Source organism: Podarcis bocagei, assembly GCF_964188305.1.
Source record: "Podarcis bocagei genome assembly, chromosome: W".
In the NCBI taxonomy this organism is placed as follows: domain Eukaryota; kingdom Metazoa; phylum Chordata; class Lepidosauria; order Squamata; family Lacertidae; genus Podarcis; species Podarcis bocagei.
Genome location: NC_138131.1, coordinates 18,441,828 through 18,461,161, shown reverse-complemented (window position 1 = coordinate 18,461,161; position 19,334 = coordinate 18,441,828). Strand labels below are relative to the sequence as shown.

The 19,334-nt window shown below is 48.0% G+C and overlaps 2 protein-coding genes across 4 annotated transcripts in view; both read right to left on the bottom strand.

Moving 5' to 3' along the window:
• LOC308577829 (tigger transposable element-derived protein 1-like) overlaps positions 1–19,334 on the bottom strand; it is a 280,142-nt gene that overhangs the window by 255,355 nt on the left and 5,453 nt on the right. The gene's annotated exons all lie outside the window — the stretch shown is intronic.
• LOC308578350 (U4/U6 small nuclear ribonucleoprotein Prp4) lies at positions 3,925–19,303 on the bottom strand. Of its 3 annotated transcripts, none has more exons than XM_081178617.1 (14): positions 19,253–19,303; positions 17,625–17,802; positions 12,362–12,548; positions 12,172–12,259; positions 11,903–11,982; positions 11,582–11,675; positions 11,042–11,136; positions 10,517–10,575; positions 9,481–9,604; positions 7,230–7,319; positions 6,511–6,633; positions 5,219–5,326; positions 4,695–4,813; positions 3,925–4,278 (listed from the first exon to the last, which is right to left on the bottom strand). In XM_081178617.1, the coding sequence occupies exons 1-14, from the start codon at positions 19,274–19,276 to the stop codon at positions 4,085–4,087; spliced, it is 1,563 nt and encodes a 520-aa protein (XP_081034743.1). In that variant the 5' UTR covers positions 19,277–19,303; the 3' UTR covers positions 3,925–4,084. The 3 variants fall into 3 exon arrangements, with proteins under 3 accessions (XP_081034743.1, XP_081034742.1, XP_081034744.1); XM_081178616.1 differs by having other exon boundaries at positions 19,244–19,300; XM_081178618.1 differs by lacking the exon at positions 19,253–19,303 and adding an exon at positions 19,045–19,211.

Below are 19,334 nucleotides of genomic sequence, written 5' to 3'. Positions count from 1 at the left end.
GAAGAGGTAGACTCCACCGTGGGAGCAGGGCGGGAGAGTGCTAGAGTTCTGTCTAGTCAAGTTGCGTGGGATCAATTCCAACCTGTTACCTCCGAGGATGTGGACAGGCTGCTTCGACGAGTGGAGCCAACCACCTGTCTCCTGGATCCTTGCCCATCCTGGCTTATAAAAGCTAGCCGGGAAGGACTGGGCGATGGGCTTCGTGGGGTGGTGAATGCTTCCCTCTGTGAGGGAGCCTTCCCAGACCTGCTGAAAGAGGCGGTTATTAAACCGCTTCTTAAAAACCATCTTTAGATGCGGCCACGATGGCCAATTATCGCCCAGTCTCAAATCTTCCATTCTTGGGCAAGGTGATTGAGCGAGTGGTTGCTGAACAACTCCAGGCACGCCTGGAAGAAGCGGACCATTTGGATCCCTTCCAGTCGGGATTCAGGCCTCATCATGAGACTGAAACTGCCTTGGTCGCACTGGTTGATGATCTCCGGCGGACTAGGGACAAAGGTGAGAGCTGTTTAATAGTTCTGCTGGATCTCTCAGCGGCATTTGATACCATCGACCATAACATCCTACTGGACCGTCTTGAGGGGCTGGGAGCTGGGGGCACTGTTTATATATACAGTGGTTCCGCTCCTTCCTCCTGGGCCGTGTTCAGAAAGTGGTGTTGGGGGATGAGTGTTCAGACCCCTGGGCCCTCACTTGTGGGGTGCCTCAGGGTTCTGTCCTCTCCCCCATGCTTTTCAACATTTACATGCAGCCACTGGGAGCGATCATCAGGAGGTTTGGGCTTGGTGTTCATCAGTATGCGGATGATACCCAGCTCTACCTCTCTTTCAAATCAGAACCAGTGAAGGCGGTGAAGGTCCTGTGTGAGTGTCTGGAGGCGGTTGGAGGATGGATGGCGGCTAAAAGATTGAGGTTGAATCCTGACAAGACAGAAGTACTGTTTTGGGGGGACAGGAGGCGGGCAGGTGTGGAGGATTCCCTGGTCCTGAATGGGGTAACTGTGCCCCTGAAGGACCAGGTGCGCAGCCTGGGAGTCATTTTGGACTCACAGCTGTCCATGGAGGCACAGGTCAAATCTGTATCCAGGGCAGCTGTTTACCAGCTCCATCTGGTACGTAGGCTGAGACCCTATCTGCCTGCGGACTGTCTCGCCAGAGTGGTGCATGCTCTGGTTATCTCCCGCTTGGACTACTGCAATGCGCTCTGCGTGGGGCTACCTTTGAAGGTGACCTGGAAACTACAACTAATCCAGAATGCGGCAGCTAGACTGGTGACTGGGAGCGGCCGCCAAGACCATATAACACCAGTCTTGAAAGACCTACATTGGCTCCCAGTACGTTTCCGAGCACAATTCAAAGTGTTGGTGCTGACCTTTAAAGCCCTAAATGGCCTTGGTCCAGTATATCTGAAGGAGCGTCTCCACCCCCATCGTTCTGCCCGGACACTGAGGTCCAGCTCCGAGGGCCTTCTGGCGGTTCCCTCACTGCGAGAGGCCAAGTTACAGGGAACCAGGCAGAGGGTCTTCTCGGTGGTGGCGCCCGCCCTGTGGAACGCCCTCCCATCAGATGTCAAAGCGATAAACAACTACCTGACATTCAGAAGACATCAGGGAAGTTTTTAATATGTGACATTTTAGTGTATTCTTCATCTTTGTTGGAAGCCGCCCAGAGTGGCTGGGGAAACCCAGCCAGATGGGCGGGGTACAAATAATAAATTATTATTATTATTATTATTATTATTATTATTATTATTATTAGGGGGGATCCATATATTACAATAAAAAGCATACAAAATCTGCAAATCATGCTCTGTAAAACTGAAGAAAAACTTGGGTAGCAAAACAGCTTGGACCCGTTTACTCATGAGATTTCCTTACCCCACCTGTGCCCACTCGCTTTGTACAGTGGAATTGGTGCTGCTACAGCTGCCAAACAACACCCGTCTTTCAATTGCTTAGTGTGGCAATGCCAACACTGTGGAACTCCTGGCCTATTGAATTCAAGCAGGAGCCTTCACTGTACTCTCTTTCGTGCTTGCCAAGCCTACCCGGATGCTTACAAAGTAGAAGTAATTTTAATCTGTTTTAGTATTTTAACTTCTGTATACTTTTTAAGGATTGGTTGTGGTTTTTTCTTGATTTTACTTTTTTTGTAAATGGCTTTGGGGTTAAAGAAAATGAAAATAAGCCTTGCCCTCTTGTTTAAGCTTCTTCTTCCAACAACAACAACAACTGTAGTTGTTATTATTATATTTGTACCCCACTCATCTGAATGAGTTGCCTTAGCCCCTCTGGGTTGTTCCCGAGAAATAAGAAAAAGCATAATCAAACATCAAACATTAAAAAGCTTCCCTATACAGGACTGCCTTCAAATGTTTTGACATATGACAGGAGGGCGTTCCCAGGGAGGGTGCCGTTACCGAGAAGGCCCTCTGCCTGGTTCCCTGTAACCTCACTTCTTGCAGAGAAGGTTCTCAGAGCCGGATCCTGTGTCCAGGCTAAACGACGGGGGTGGAGATGCTCCTTCAAGTGTACTGGGTTGAGGCCATTTAGGGCTTTACAGGTCAACACCCACACTTTGAATTGTGCTCAGAAACGTACTGGGAGCCAGTGCAGATCCTCCGGAACCCGTGTTATATGGTCGCAGCGGCTGCTCCCAGTCACCAGTGTAGCTGCCACATTCTGGATTAGTTGTGGTTTCCAAGTCACCTTCAAAGTTAGCTCCATGAACATCATGTGGCAGTAGTGCAAGTGGGAGATAACCAGAACATGTACCACTCTGGCAAGACAGTGCATAGGAAGGTAGGGTTGCAGCTGGTGTACCAAATGGAACTAGTAGACAACTGCTCTGGATACAAAATTGACCTGCATCTCCATGGACAGCTGTGCATCTAAAATGACCCTCAGATTGTGACCTGGTCCTTCAGAGGCACAGTTACTCCATTCAGGACCAGGGAATTTCCCACACCGGCCCTCCTCCGCCCCCCAATACTTCTGTCTTGTCGGGATTCCACCTCAATATATTGACTGCCATCCATCGCCCAATTGTCTCCAGACACCCACACAGGACGTTCACCGCCTTCACTGGTTCTGATTTATATGAGAGGTAGAGCTGGGTATCCTCATACTGATGAACACCCAGCTCCAACCCCCAGATTATCTCTGTCCACGGCTTCATATAAATTATTCTGGGCAACCTTCTGAGCTCCACATGCCAGTGGTAGGTGGGGTGAGGCAAAAATGAGTAGGGCAGCTAATGTAAATGTTACCTCTGTGCAGCAGGCCAGTTTCCATATCCACACACGCCCTTCCATATCCTTCATCTAGGCAAGCAAGAAGTATTATCAGAGTGAAAGAACGCATTCCTGCCAGGCAAAAACTCTCAGGGAGGATGTGAAACATGGTTTGTGGAGGGTTGTGGCCAGGGGAGAGTCCTGAGGGCCAGGCAGGGAAGCCTGGAGGGCCACATCTGGCTTAGGGGGCCTGTGGTTTCACCATTCCTGGGCTAATGATCCTTAAGGTCCCTACCAACTTTATGATTCTATGAATGCAGGAGTGATAATAGGAAAGCTGAGCACTGATGGGTGGGGCAGGGGAGGCACCCCATCACCAGAGGCTGTTTGGCTCAAGAAATGTGTCAAAAACGCAACCCACACAGGCGTCACCATTTTCAAGCAGCCACTCTGCTTTAATGTTAGGGTGTCGTTTTTCAAGAAAAGTCTCTGTCCGAGTGAGAAGAAGCTGTGACCCCACTCCAAAATAACAACCAGAACAACCCACCCTACCATCTCTGTTAGCACCCTGGGTATTCCTAAAGGTTGGTAGTGCTGGATCAATGCAAGCCAATTCCACAGGGAAGGGAGAGGAGAGTACACAACTAAAGCAAAATGCAATAGGAAAGGCATTCTCAAACTTAGCTTGGCCTGACCAGAGGGTGTGTGCATGTGTTAGGAGGAGGCAGTATCCCAGAAGTGCATCAAACCATGCCCTGATCTGCAGCGGAGGCCCAGGGAGTCACAGCAGGCTGCCTTCCTTGGCTGCGGGAGCTGGGCAGGGCCAATCCGGCAGAAATGCTCCTTCCGCCTACTCTGCCATCCAAAGCTTGAAAGTCCTGTCATAAGAGCATGTGGCGATCAGCTGCCCGTCCAGGGAGATGTCCAAGCCCATGACTTTGCCCTCGTGTCCTGCCAAGGTTTTCAGCGGGGATGAGCCTGGGTGCGTCCAGACCTTGGCTGTGTTGTCGTAAGATCCAGTAAGCAGGAAGTTGCCATGATTTGCTGGGTGGCGGAAAGAGAAAAATAACAGGAAGTGGGGAGGAGGACTAAGGAGGTAATATAGAGATTTACCACTTACAGCAGGGGTGAGGAACTACAACTCCCATCGTCCATGACCATTAGCTATGCTGGCTGGGGCTGATGGGAGTCCAACAACTTCCAGAGTGCTACCAGTTTCCCCAAAACCTTACCCAAAAGCCAACCATAAGCAGGGAACGGGGGATGCAGGAAGAGGGAGGGTGAGTGACAAAGCATACAGGCTATTCTCAAGAGCCAGTGTATTTGGGGAGGGTGGGGAGCGGTATATATCCAAGTCTTGGGAATCTATGTTGCACATGGAAACCACAGACAAGGTACTTTTCAACCCATTATATATCCTCAGTTTCTGGGAAAAGGCATTAGCAGCTACAGAGACTTACGTTCAAACTTCACTCCGGTCACCAGGTTCTGATGGGCAGGGATGGTGTAGATGCACTTTCTCTGGCGGAGATCCCACACTTTACAGGTGTTGTCGCCGCTTCCAGTGGCAATGTGGTACCTATGAGAAGTACGGAAGAGGAGGAATTCGGGTTTGCGTGCAAGGGGGTTGTTCCCAGTTTCAGCCCTATTCATAATCCTACATGATTATGAAAAAGCTTTAATAAAATATATTGGAGGAGGGGGGAAGGCTATGTACCCATCATACATTTAAAGCACACGGCTTCTGCCAAAGAATCCTGGGAACTGTAGTTTACTAAGGGCATAGGGAATTATAAGCTCTGTGAGGGGGAAACTAAAATTCCCAGGGTGATTTGGGGTGGGAAATGTGCTTTGAATGTATAGTGTGCATGCAGACCAAATTAGTTCCATTAATTTCAATTAATCTACTCCGAGCAGAAGTTAGTTGTCTGTGTGTCAATATTAAGACCTGCACCCCAAGAGGGGAAGGCAAATTGGTTCTTACCCGTTAGGGGAAAAGTTGATCCCATAGATCTCCTTGAGATGACCCTCCAAAAACATGATACAACGCCCTGTGCGCAGATCCCACACGCGGCCAAATGCATCAAGGCCACTGAAAGGAAGAGAAAAACGTCAAACAATCTCTTTCTCACACAACCCCCTTCCCATGCTTCCACTCTGAATAAGAGGCATCACTTAAAGCCATCTTTGGATCTTCTTTCCTCTTTAGTTGTCACCTAGGCTGGATGCCTCTTAACATCACTAAACAGGAGCCAAAGGAGCTTCTGCGAACCACAGTTGTTAAATTGGAGCAAAGCCTTTCTGCAATGCAGCTCGGATTGCCTCCCATGTTACTACCACCTCCTGTCTGCAGTTCCAAGGTTTTGCAAGCAGGACCCAGATCTGACCTACCTGGCAAATCACATGTAGGAAAGTCTAATTAGCACACTTTGTTTGCATAGATTTAGAATATTTATTATGCACTTAAATCAAAAAGTTATCTAAGAGGAGTACAAAAACTGAACGTGAAACATAGCTAAAATCTACAGAACAATTAAAAAGCAAATATACCTAAAAGCCATTGGCATTATAAACACGCATAAAAATAAGTAGAACTTTAAAAACAAAGTAACTAAATTATGCACTTGGGTAGGCTTTTCAAGCCAAAAAAAAAAAAAAGGATTCAGCAGGTGCCTACAACTATATAGCTTGCTTAATGTCAATAGGCAGGGAGTTCCAAAGCATAGTTACGTGACAATGAAGGATCGACTCAATTACAAACAAGCTAAAGCAAGAGCTGCCCAGATCAGAATTTGCAAATTAAGAACAATGATGGGGCAAATCTTAATATTGCCCTAAAAAGTTGAAACTTTTATTTTAATGAGCAGTATAAACTCAGGAATACAGTCAAGCTATTAGGAACAAAGGAAGTTTCCTAGAAATGAGTCAGAACATTGGTCCATCTAATTCAGTAGTGTCTACACTGACTGGCAGCTGCTCTCCAGGATTATAGATAGGAAGATAACCATTGGGGATTGAAGCTGTGACTTTCTCCGCGCAGAGCAGACGCTCTTATCGAAGCTATGGCCCCTCCCTCATTAGAATTTCCACCCTGTGACTTTTTAGCTCCAGGAGTGAAGACTTGAGTGGGATCTTCTGAAGGTAGAATCCCAACCAGTTCTCTCTCTTTTCTGGCATTTTAGAACTAGCAAGAATGAGCATCATTACTGACTGGCTGATACTTGCTCAGTGACACCCCCAGGGAGGGTTAGGACTTGCACATGCATGTAGATTTACCCAGTGGCAGAAAGGGAGCCGTCAACATGGAAGGTGATGTCGTAAACTCCTTTGCTGTGCCCCTCCTGGTGCAAGATTTCCTCCTGAGCCTCCAGGTCCCACAGGCGCCAAGAGTGGTCATAGCTGCAGGGGGGGAGGTGGAGAAGAGACAAAGACTCAAGTGAATATCTCACAAGGCCCCAACAGGTCCCCCCCCCCCGAAGTTCAAGCAGGTGGCTGGATTGTCTATCCTGATCTCCACTACAAGCTAAGACCATGGAATTAATCTAATCTGCCCCTGGCCCCCACAAACTTAGACGATCAGCCAACTGATACAGGGATATGTGTAGCATTTAGGACACATAATTCAATTCTCTGCTCAGTATTGGGATCTTCAACTGCAGCTTCCTCCCATTCTGACCTCTCACTTTCCAGTCTTGTGTAATGAGTGCTGGGCTGAGTGGAAAGAAGTAACATATCACAAGGGGATGACAACAACTGTTTTTCTATCGAGGGCAGAATTATTTCGAAGGTAACCCATGGTGGTGGCATTGCCAGTGGTGGTGAGACTACTAACAATGGAAGGAACTCTCTTTTCTTCCTTTTCTTTCTGCTGCTCTCTGCTCTTCCTCTTTCTCCATCACATCATTTCCCTATTTATTCACCTCCTTGCTACCCACAAGAAATTAGACCAGGTGCCATGTGTGGCCCTTTGGGCAGCACCCCCTCCTCTGACTTACCAGGTGGTGCCCAGAAACCTGCCAGAGGGATGCCATGCCACCCGGGCTACTCTCGCTGTGTGTCCCTCGATGTCAGCCACTGGTTCATCACTGAAAGAAACACAACATCTCACGGCAAATTCTTGATGATGCTGACTGTCCCATAAGAGAGACTAAAATAAAGAGGGAGCAATACAGAATAGGAGAAAGGGAAAGGTGCGATGGGTGGATCCAGCTGGCTGGCTGGAGGACAGAGGGGGGGGGTGTACAGAAACTAATCTGCTGTGTGAAGGTAAAATTTACAGTAGTTACTCCACCCACCACTGGTAAGTGACCCCCCTGAAGGGTGCCCAGAAGAGAAAAATGTTTCAGTTGTTATTGAAAGATTCACAGACTAGCTTGGCTTTATCCAATGACTTTATTAACAGCTTAGTCATAGTATACTACTGTATAAGATTTGTACACTGCTTGCTGCCTTTCAAGCCTAAAATATGTTGTGACGGGGCTTTGCAAAACTAGTTCACAAGTAAACAAACAATGCTGTCTCTGACTGGCTGCAAAAATACACAGGCAGCTTGGGATGCTTCATGTAGGCTACTCCCCATTGTTCCCAGGGCTGCAAAGTACAAATATTAAAGTAATCAAAGGGCATTTGAAACAGAAGGGAAAACCCTGCCTGCCCAAGCAGAGCAGTTGTGGCTCAGTGGTAGACACACTCTGCAGGCAAAAGAATCCCAGATTCAATCCCTGGTGTCTCCAAGTACGGCTGGGAAATCCTCCCACCTGAAACTGTGGAGAGCCACTGCCTGTTAGAGCAGACAACAGTGGCCTTGAGAGGCAATTAGTCTGGCTTGCTATAAAGCAGCTTCCTATGGGGTTGTATTCAATTCAGTTCATTTCAGAGTAGACCCAGTGAAATTAATGCATGTCCATGCATTTCAATGGGTCTACAACCCTGTGTTCCAAAAGAAAGCAACTGGATAGTGAACCAGTAACCTCATTGGCAGGAGGAAGTCCTAATACTTCCTCAAGTATAAGAGCTACTAGACCAGCTCCACTTACTGTAGCTGCTCTCTTCAGTTTGATTGAGCCCCCTTGTTGCTGGAATGATCCAGTCCTGTACACGCAACCCTGACTTTCTTAAACAAAAGGTGAAGGAACTCAGGGAACTCCAGAAGGAAGCCTAGCCCAGTGGGGTTTGAATTTGACATCAATATAACAAGCCACAGAATGGCCCCAGAACAACATGTTTTAAAGCTCTTCTACTTGTTCCTTTTGCGGCCGTGTCTTTACCTGCCCCATGTTATACAAGATGTCAGGGGTGGGGCAGGTGTGGCTTGGCAAAAATGGCCCCATGGGCCATATCAGGTTCCCTGCCAGGCCCAGTCAGGCCCATGGGCCACAGGTCCCTTACTGTTGCATAAGAGGGTCTCGAGTTCAACAGGTGGGAAAAAATCTATCACTAAATATGAGTTTGAGCAAAAGATTCCTGCATTGCAGGGGGTTGGATTCAATGACCCTTGTGGTCCCTTCCAACTTGACAATTCTATGATTCTATGATTCTATGACCTCACAGGCACCCAAGACTGAGAGAAGGAGTGCGAATTTACCACCACTGATGCTTCGGCCCACAGCAACAGTATCTGACAGAAATAAACCTCTTCCCTGAGGCCCAATTAAAGAATCTGCTCTCTCTCTGTTTCCTTGGATAACGCACTGACAGAATCAACTGCCTTCCCCAAGAGTCACAGTGCCTTGACTGTTGGAACAAATGCAGCCTATCTGGGGACATAGCAAGACAAGAGGTGTAAAAAGTAAGACAAGTATGACATGGGGGAGAAGTGGGAACCCCCCACCTCACAGTTTGGGCCAGGGGGCACAACCAATAAGCCAAGCAAACTCGTGTCTCTATAAAGGTTTAGAAACAGTAACACAGAAAAGAAGCCTCATTATAAGGAGAGAGGAGCACTGCTGGATCAGGCCCCCAAAAGCACCCACAGCAAAATAACTCTGGGAACTATAGTTCACCCTCACAGGACTATAATTCCCAGCACTTGTAACAAACTACAGCTCCCAGGATTCTTTGGGGGGAGCCATGTGCTTTAAAAGTATGGTGTGGTCATGCCCCTGCCTCAATCACTTGTGTTAGTGTTTTGTTTGTTGCAGAAGGAGGTTAAGCAGGAAGCCATTCTTTAATATTTTTCTCTACCACCCGCAGCAGCCAATAAAATAAGGAAGGGAAGGCAACTGATTTTCCTGGGCCCAGGCGTACCTTTCAAGACTCCAAAGTTTGACAGAGCCATCTGCTGCGCATGAAGCCAGGTTGACGTCCTTCTTGTCCAGGAAGATGGTTGCCTTTGGGTGAAAGACAATGGCTCCAACGTTGGTGTTGTGCCCTTGGGAACAGACGAGACAGACAGACAGTTTGAGAGCCAGCCAATTTTAAGCTTGCTTCCTCTGTCTGAGTCTGGGCCTCTTCCTATTGCTCCGAAGAGACTCTTTGACTGGGAATCACTCCAAATTTAGTTTTTGTGCTAAAGCCGGGGTGGGGAACCTTGGCCCTGTAAGCCAAATGTGGCTCTCAAGGCCTTCCACTTTGGTCCTTGGCACTCTCCCCACACTAATTCACTCTTTCCCCTCAGGCCACACACTTCACTCTCCCTGCTTCACGCCCTTCTTGAGTGTCTTCTGCCAGCCTGGATTGCATCCTTGAATTCTGAAAATGACTCTGGCTGGCCTGAATGGAGGATGGCTGCATGCCAATAGTGGGAGGGGCCAAAAGCAAAAGAAGGTGGAGCAACAAATGCAGCTTTTCCCTTTGTATAGTAGGCTACCTGCCTTCACACTCCCATTTCTAGTCTCCTTCCAGGCCTGATCAGAATTCAAGGCCACATTCCACCCAAGTAAAAACACTAAAGGAGGGTGCCAAGCAGGGTTGGTGCAGTTTGAAGAGAGCCCCAAGGGCCAGAGAGGCTGTGAGGGCCACATGTGGCCCACGGGTCTGACGTTCCCATGCTCTGAATTAGTCAGCAGCTAAGCAGTGGACCTATAGGATATGACTCCCAACACTGATTATTAGAGTCAAGGCTGTCTTCCAGAAAGGAATGCCATCTCACCCAAGCCCAAGGTGGACAAACAAATAAAGGAAGAAGTTTGCACAGCACCACTCTCAAAATTCATAGCCTCCCACCCATGTAGCCTTATGCTCCTAATCAGCCATATACTGTAATTGCTCCAGTCATTTGAGGGAAGATAAGAGAAAAGCAGGCTGCTTTGGCAATGGGTGCGGTGGGAGTCAGATACTATACCTCGCAAAGTGCAGATGAGATTACAATCCGGCACTGACCACAGTTTACAGAGGCCACTCCTGGGAGAGAAAAGGCAGAAGGAAAACTGACTGGCATTTTATTTTATCTTAAAATGTTTTCTATCCCTTGTCTTTCTGTTTTACAAACAAAACCAATCAAACAAAAGCAATCAAGGAAGCTAAGAGAGTAAAAAAAAAACCAAACACATATAAAAACCAAGCAAAATTCAGTTGCAAGATAACAAGTCTAAAAACAAAACAGAAGATAGCAAGTCTAAAAACAACCTTCAACAAAATGATAAAATGCACCCACAGAACTATCACATTCTAAAAACTACTCCCACAATAGCCTTCCAGAACTTGCTAATTACAGGGCGTTGGACAAGATGACTTTCGGGATCCTTTCCAGCTCTACAATTTTATGATTCTATGACTGCTCCCAACAGCTCAGGCAGCCTCTCCTGTGCACTATAGGAGAACTTAGCAGGATTGGGAGGGACATAATGAAAAGCAGAACAAAGTTTACCAGCAAGCTGTAGCCAGGAGCTTGGAGTTGGGGCTGAAGTTGCAATAGGAGATAGGGCGGTCGTCTCCAATTTGGCTGCAGAAATTATTCAAAGACTGAAAGAAAAACAAAAAAAAAAGATAATATTTTGCCACCAGAGGAAATGAAGGGCTCAATAAAATGAGATGGCGCTGAGATGGTAAAGAAAAGAGATGACGTTTCCTGCCCAGGCTGCTCCCCCACCTCACCCCCAGTAGTGTTTCCTACTGAGCTGAATTGTGGGACCCATTTAGTGCAATGTTATGTGCTCTGAACTGGCAGCTGAATTCCAAGCAACCAGCAGAGATCTTTCCTTGTCCAGGAGATGGAGATGCCAGGGAGTCAACCTGGGATCATCCACATGCAAAGCATTTGATCTACCATTGAATTATGCTGAGGAGGAGCAGAGGCACAGAAGCCTTCTGCAAGCTCATTTGAACCTCAGCATCTCGGGGGCCTTCTGGGCTGCAGCAGCCCAGTGCCCAGAACTTTTAAGTCATAGCAGAGATGGGTCCCACTTACCCTTAGAGATTTGTGCAGCTCCTGTTTCTGGGAAGTCCGTGTGGCCTCAGGGACCTCCTTGAGCAGCCGGGCTTCCTCCAATCGATTCATTGCCCTGTGAAGGGAACAAAAATTAATGCAACCAGGTCTTGCCCATATTCAACCCTTGCAGAGGCCTACAAGTTGTAATGGTGACAATTCTTCTGCCACGTGCCATCTGTCTTTTGAGGTGGGTTTGAAATCCCCCATTTCTCAACCATCACCACCACTCTAGTTAGGGACAATAGATATACAAGGCCTCATCAATGTTTGCGTTAGCATTTCTCAATCCCAGCCCCTTACCGAGGGAGGGAGTAGTTGGCGATCCACAGTCTGGCCGTCTTCAAGGTATTTGGTCCTTCGTGGTACCAGGTTTGCTGATACTAAGAGAAATGAAACATTAAAGGGGTGGGTATCTCTTGTGAGACTTGGGTACTATAGTGGGCACACATTTATAGCTAAGGGGAAAGGTCGGAGCTCAGTGGGAAAGTGTGAGCTCCCAGGGTTTGTGAAGACTCCCATTTGAAACCCCAGAGCTGCTGTCACTCATAACACACTTTAAAATTTATTACCTCCTCTTTTGATTTCTTGGACTTCTCATCTTCTTTTTGGGTCTTCTTCAATGCGTCTGTGCCAACCACAGACAGAATGTTACGTAGCCTGTTGAGAAATAAAGTGAAGATTAACTTGCCTTTGTTTATATGAGTCACATCAATGAACTGGAAAAGGAAGTGAGAGCAAGTCAATTTCATCCTCTCTCACCTCTCCCTCCTTTCTGCAGGGCCCTCTCCAAAAAGTGTGATGGGCTTCCCGAGGGCTCGTAAGCAGGCCTTGACCTCAGAGTCATCTGTGGAAACATTGATTTGCCTGGCACGCTTCCGGCGCTCAAACTCTGCCAGGACCTCTGCCTGGCGCTCGCTGATGTGCTCTTCCAAGTCAAAAACTTCACCTGATCATAGTAGAAAGCCAAAGGTTATAGGAAATACAACCCCAACAGGACCCTACAAAGCCTCAACACTTGACCCTCACTTCAAAAGTTTGCTTCATTCCAATGAAGCCACATTCAAAGAGCAACAATATGTGGTATATGCTGTGTCACCTCTCTCTGCTCCTTGAGTGTCCAGGTCAAAGCTTATGTTATCAGTGAGGCCTGTGGCTTAAGACTTTGACGGCTGCTGTTGCTGCTTGTGTGAGTGCTGGGAAGACCGCTCCCTCTCCTGCCAACTCCATCTGGCCTAGGGGGCGGGGCCTGCACTACCATTACAGTTTAGAGGACTGAGCAGCTACCGGCAGCAATGGACAAAATAGTTTTAAATGTTTTAATTGCTTTTAATTTGCAGCACCTTAAATGGGGGTTGTTGTTTTTTATAATATTATATTATTTCATTATCTGCAGCAAATGTTAAAGATGTTTATATATATTTTAAGTTGTTTTAAAGGTGTTTTTATTGTTTACTTTGTTGTACCACCGTGAATGGTGGTTTTTATCTATGTATTTTTGTTTGTTCCGTCTTGTTTTGGTTTTGGGGTTGGACATTTGAGTGGGGTGGGGACTGGTTTTGTTTGGGCATAATTGTTTTGGTTGTTTTGTTTTCTATTTTGTAAATGGAGGTTAGTATGAGGCTTGGGATTGCTACCGTGGAGGGGCGAGGGAGGTATGGCGGTGGGGGCAGATGTTATAGGCGAAGGGGATCGAGATACGGATATGCTCGTACCCCTTCCAATCTGCGCCCCATCCCGAGAGACAAGGGTAGGGTGAGCAAGGATTACTCACCTCCTTCACTGGTGTTGTGCAATGCCAGGTCTATAGGCAACAAAACCACTACCCTGCGAGATTTCTTTACCTCGCAGGGAGTCGACCTGGCTTGTGTGACGGAGACCTGGGTGCGCGAAGGGGTAACTGTTACCTTACGAGAGATTGCACCCCCGGGTTTCTCCGTCCTCCACCAGTCACGGACTGTGGGCCGCGGGGGAGGGGTGGCAGTATTAATCCGGGAAGATTGTTCTTTCAGGGCTCTACCATCGCCATCGATCCCCGGCATTGAATGTGTTGGTCTAGTGTGGGGCTCCGAGGAGAGCTTGGCTGTCTGGCTGGTGTACCGGCTACCTAACGCACCAGCAGCCACCCTGTCAGGCCTGCTGGAGGCGGTGGCCGGCTGGGCCTTGGAGTTCCCTAACCTATTGGTATTGGGAGACTTCAACTTCCATGCTGATGCCACTCCCTTCTCACTGGCTCTGGACCTGGTGTCTTCCATGGCGACAGTAGGGCTCTCCCAGTTTGTTTCGGGCCCCACACATCAAGCAGGCCACACGCTGGATTTGATCTTTGGCGCCGGTATAGATGTGATCATGTCTCCTTCGATGAAGGTGCCATGGTCTGATCACTATGCTCTGAAAGCCAGGATTGACTTTCCACCCCCACCCTGCTTAGGTGGCGAGCCGATTTGGGCTCGCCCGCAGAGGCTGATGGACCCGGATAGATTCCGTCAAGCCTTGCGGGACCTTGCTCCCCCGGCGACTCATTGACTGAGCTTGTTGAGGGCTGGAATACCCAGCTCCTGGCAGCCATCAATGAGATCACACCTAAGCGCCCTCTGCGACCCCGCAGAAACCGGGCTCCCTGGTTTACCGAGGAGCTTCGGAAAATGAAGCGGGACCTCAGACGGCTAGAGCGAGTATGGCGGGGTGCCCGTGACAGAGCCTCAAGAACATCTTATAGGGTTTTTATGAAAACCTATGAGATGGCAGTGAAGGCCGCTAAGAAGTCTTACTTCTCGGCCTCCATTGCATCCGCTAGCTCTCGCCCGGCGCAATTATTTAGTATAATTCGGTCTCTTAACGTCCCTTGAAGGACAGCCAAATTTAAATAACAATCTGACACACAGCTGTGAGGCATTTGCGAGCTTTTTTGCGGAGAAGGTCCTGTTGCTCCGCCATGACCTCCCTGCCAATTTGGATACAATAAAGGAACTGGAGGCCCCTCGACTGTGCTCGGGTCCAGTATTGGACCACTTTGACCGGATATCTCCAGCCGATGTGGACAGATTCCTCCAAGCTGGAAAGCCCACCACCTGTCCTCTTGACCCGTGCCCGTCATGGCTGATTAGAGCGTGTCCAGACGAGGTGCGGGGCCCCCTGGGGGATATCATCAATTTGTCCCAGGGGAACAAATTATTCCCAGGGGAACTGAAGGAGGCGGTGGTGCGTCCGCTCTTAAAGAAAACATCATTAGATCCCTCAGATCTATCCAATTACCGCCCGGTCTCGAATCTTCCATTCCTGGGTAAGGTGATTGAGAGAGCGGTTGCTGAACAGCTTGGTAGGTTTCTGGATGAAACATCTGCTCTGGATCCATTCCAGTCCGGCTTCCGGGCTGGTCATGGGACCGAGACGGCTCTGGTCGCCCTAACAGATGATCTCCACAGGCAGCTGGATCGAGGCAGGTCGGGGCTGCTGATTCTTCTAGATCTGTCAGCAGCCTTTGACATGGTCGATCACGAACTCCTGGACCACCGCCTTGCTGACGTGGGGATCCAGGGCACAGTCCTTCAATGGCTGCGCTCGTTTCTCTCTGGTCGGGGACAGAGGGTGGCGCTTGGGGGGGAATTGTCATCACGCCACTCCTTGGTGTGTGGAGTGCCTCAGGGTGCAATTCTCTCCCCGATGCTTTTTAACATCTTTATGCGCCCCCTCGCCCAGCTTGTCCGGAGTTTTGGGCTGGGTTGCCATCAGTATGCTGATGACACCCAACTCTATCTGTTGATGGATGGCCATCCTGACTCGGCCCCAGACACACTGACCAGATGTCTGGAAGCTGTGGCTGGATGGTTACGTGGGAGCCGGTTGAAGTTAAATCCTTCGAAGACAGAGGTCCTCTGGCTGGGGCGGGACGATATGGGATCGAGGGGGCAACTCCCATCTCTTGCGGGGGTGCAATTAGTGCCAGCACCGTCTGTTAAGAGTTTGGGTGTAATCTTCGATACCTCCCTCTCTATGGAGGCGCAGATTACAGCTATAACAAAGGCGGCATTTTTTCATCTCCGCCAAGCTAAGCAGTTGGCACCTTATCTCTCTCGTCCTGACCTAGCCACTGTGATCCATGCGACGGTCACCTCCAGACTGGATTATTGTAACTCGCTCTACGTGGGGCTGCCCTTGAGACTGACCCAGAAACTCCAGCGGGTGCAGAATGCCGCGGCGAGACTCCTTATGGGGTCTTCGCTGCGAGAGCACATTCATCCGGTACTATACCAGCTGCACTGGCTCCCGGTGGAGTACAGGATCAGGTTTAAGGTGCTGGTTTTAACCTTTAAAGCCCTATACGGCCTAGGACCCTCATACCTACGGGACCGCCTCTCCTGGTATGCCCCACAGAGAAACCTACGGTCTGCAAATAATAACATCCTCAAGGTCCCAGGCCTCAGAGAGGTTAGGCTGGCCTCAACTAGAGCCAGGGCCTTCTCGGCTGCGGCTCCAAACTGGTGGAACGCTCTGTCCCAAGAGACTAGGGCCCTGCGGGACCTGACATCTTTCCGCAGGGCCTGCAAGACAGAGTTGTTCCGCCAGGCCTTTGGTCAGGGCACAGCCTGACTCCCTCCTCTGGCAACCTGCACAGAATTTTGCTTAATTGGTTGCCATCAATTCGATTTAATTAATTTTCATAATGAAATATTTTTAGATTGTGTGACTATTTGACTGATTATTTGATTGTTGTTAGCCGCCCTGAGACCGGCTTCGGCTGGGGAGGGTGGGATATAAATAAAATTTATTATTATTATTATCCCTCTTTTCAGCCAAAACTGGCTCCCCAAATGGCTTAAAATCAACATTCATACAAAGGCAAAATGTAATTAATGTTTTGCTGGGGGGGGGGGTAAGAGAGCACAATCTCTTATGGCCACTGGAAGTACACATTTTTATATCCAGAGGGAACAAATAGGATCTGCAGATGCGCAGGAGCTAGCCAACAAGCATTTGTTCCCCTGAAACGAAACCTACCCACATTGATCTGCTGCCACCTGTGACACTCCTTCTCATCTAGTGTTTTGCTTTTTGCTACCCCTATCTAGATTTAAATTATAAAGACCTCAGGGCAGGGATTTGTCTCTTGCTTGCTTTCTCCTGTAAAGAACTACAGTGGTACCTCATGTTGCGAACCGTCCCCCTTACAAATTCTTCGGGTTACGCGCTCCACTAACCCGAAAGTAGATGCCCCTCATTGTGAACTTTGTCCCGGGATGCGAGCAGAAACCACGCTCCGGTGGTGCGGCAGCAGCGGGAGGTGCCATTAGCGGAAGCGCACTTCATGTTACGAGCGGTTTCCGGTTACGAACGGACCTCTGGAACGGGTTAGGTTTGTAACTGGAGGTACCACTGTATGTATAACTGATAGCATCCCTGGGATAAAGATAGCCTGGTCACATTTATCCATGGGCTGATTACTATAACGCACTGTACTTGGGGCTGCCTTTGAAGATTGCTTGGAAACTACAGTTAAAGCAAATAAATGGGACTGGTCATATGGAACCTATTTTGCCTGTCCTAAAGAGATACACTGGATTAAAGTTCATTGCCAAGCTCAAGCCAAAGTGCAGATTTTGACCTACAAAGCCCCAAATGGGTTGGGGCCAGGCTAGTTGAAAGATTACCTGTTCCCACATGAACCCACCCAAACATTAAGATATATTCTAGGTCCTACCACCCTTGGAAGTATGGTGGACAATGACACAGGCTTCTTAGTTGTGGCATTCTGTCAGCACCAAGTGAATGTCTTCTTTGTTTGCATGTGGTTTTATGTCAGCATCTCGTTTAATCTCATTATGCTGTGTAATGCTTTAGTGTGATTTGTTTTAAAGGACTTCCTGATTTAATTGTAATTTTAGTATTGAACTGAGAACTTCTCTGAGAGCATTTGCTGAAAATGGCCTGCTTGCAAGCATTCTAAACAAATTATCAGCCCCACTAAGCAGTTCTTCCCTCCATCCTTTTCCTTCCATCTCCCAGTCAGCTCACTACCATCTCTTACCACTGGTGATATTGATGTTGCCAGCCTCAATAGCTGCTTTGACTGCATCCTTGCCCATCAACCCAGACTCCCCTTTGAGGAGACGCTCTTGCTCTTTCTCCTCTAAGCTCCCATAGAAAATTGGGGCTTTCTTGGCTGGAGGAGCATCCCCTTGATCTGAAGCCTTTGTTTTTGAACCCTGCAAGAAGGAAACTCAGCAGTAGCCTACATGGAGAAGGAAGAGAGCAAATTTGGATTTTCCCCCACCTGCTGTCATGGGCTGGCTTGATGCAGAGAACTGGGGAAGAAGGCTCAGAGCCAGGGGGGCAACGATGCATGGTCAGAGGGAGAAGAGGCAACAGGCTTTAGTGAGCAGGAAGAGACATGGGGCAGAGAGCAGTCCAGACTGAGGCAGAAGAGGAGGCTGGAGAGGAATGGAGCCAAAAGGCAGTAACCAGCTCCCCTCCCCCTATACTCCTGACTCATGACATCTGCGCACATCTGACAGCCCCCACCCCATCAAACAGTACATGAGACAATTTTGTTTTGAATCCCAGCATACTGTTAATCATTAAGGCTAAAACCCTAAGCCCACCTCTGTGGGAGTCAGCACTACTGAACTCAATAGGACTTTCTTGTGAGTTGACATTGTTAAGGATTATACTGTTTGGTAATATATTTATTACAGTGACTAACATAAAATATTCCACAGGAACAGTCCTGTTAGTCCATGAGTATCATGGTACAGTGGTACCTCAGGTTACAGACGCTTCAGGTTACAGACGCTTCAGGTTACAGACTCCGCTAACTCAGACCTAGTACCTCGGGTTAAGAACTTTGCTTCAGGGTGAGAACAGAAATCACACGGCGGGAGCAGGAGGCCCTATTAGCTAAAGTGGTACCTCAGGTTAAGAACAGTTTCAGGTTAAGAACGGACCTCCAGAACGAATTAAGTTCTTAACCCAAGGTACCACTGTACTTTAAAAGCAAAGGAAATCCATGTCTTGCTCTGAGTAGGCCCAATAAAACTAATGGGCTTGAATTGGTTATGTTTATTCATTTCAGTGGGTCTGCTCCGTGTAGAGATAGCACTGGATACAATCCTAATATATATATATATATATATATATATATATATATATATATATATATATATATATATTTATTTATTTATTTATTCTGGCATAAACTTTCATGGACTACAAGTCCACTCTAATAGGTGGTTTTGAAACAACAACGTTTGTTAGTCTTTAAGGTGGCAAAGAATGCCTTGTTGTTTTAATGCAGCAGAAATATTAGAACTCTTAAAGCATAACATTTTGCCTTTTGTGGCAGAAGCTGAAGCGTTGAGTTGCACCCAACTCAGCTCAACTGAAAGAGGAGAGCCACTGAAATTAACAGCCGCAAGCGAGTCATATTCATTAATTCAAATGAGTCCAACCTTGAATTGAGCTTTAGTTGGATACAATCCGTTACGCTCTAAAAACTTTTACTACCGACGTGAGGTTACGTTAGTCACTGCAGTAAATAAGTAGACACTGGTGTCTTTCAAACAGATTTTTCATTTTATCATTTCTATGAAAAGATACACGTTTTTTAAACAAAGAAACCACATTCTATCCCAGTTTCAAACCCCCTGCCTTATTCACCGCGGCGATCCGCGACGCAGCCATGGCGCTTTCCCGACCCCTGCTCTCAGACCGGGGCTCTGTAGTGGGGGAATCACACGCA

Excerpts from the sequence above, each read along its gene's own strand:
- LOC308578350 (XM_081178616.1), bottom strand. The coding sequence starts at position 19,276 with ATGGCTGCGTCGCGGATCGCCGCGGTGAATAAG. Across the intron at positions 11,983-12,171 it reads CCAAGAAATCAAAAGAGGAG|TATCAGCAAACCTGGTACCA; the intron begins GTAATAAATTTT and ends CATTTCTCTTAG. Across the intron at positions 7,320-9,480 it reads AAACTTTGGAGTCTTGAAAG|TGATGAACCAGTGGCTGACA; the intron begins GTACGCCTGGGC and ends TGTTTCTTTCAG.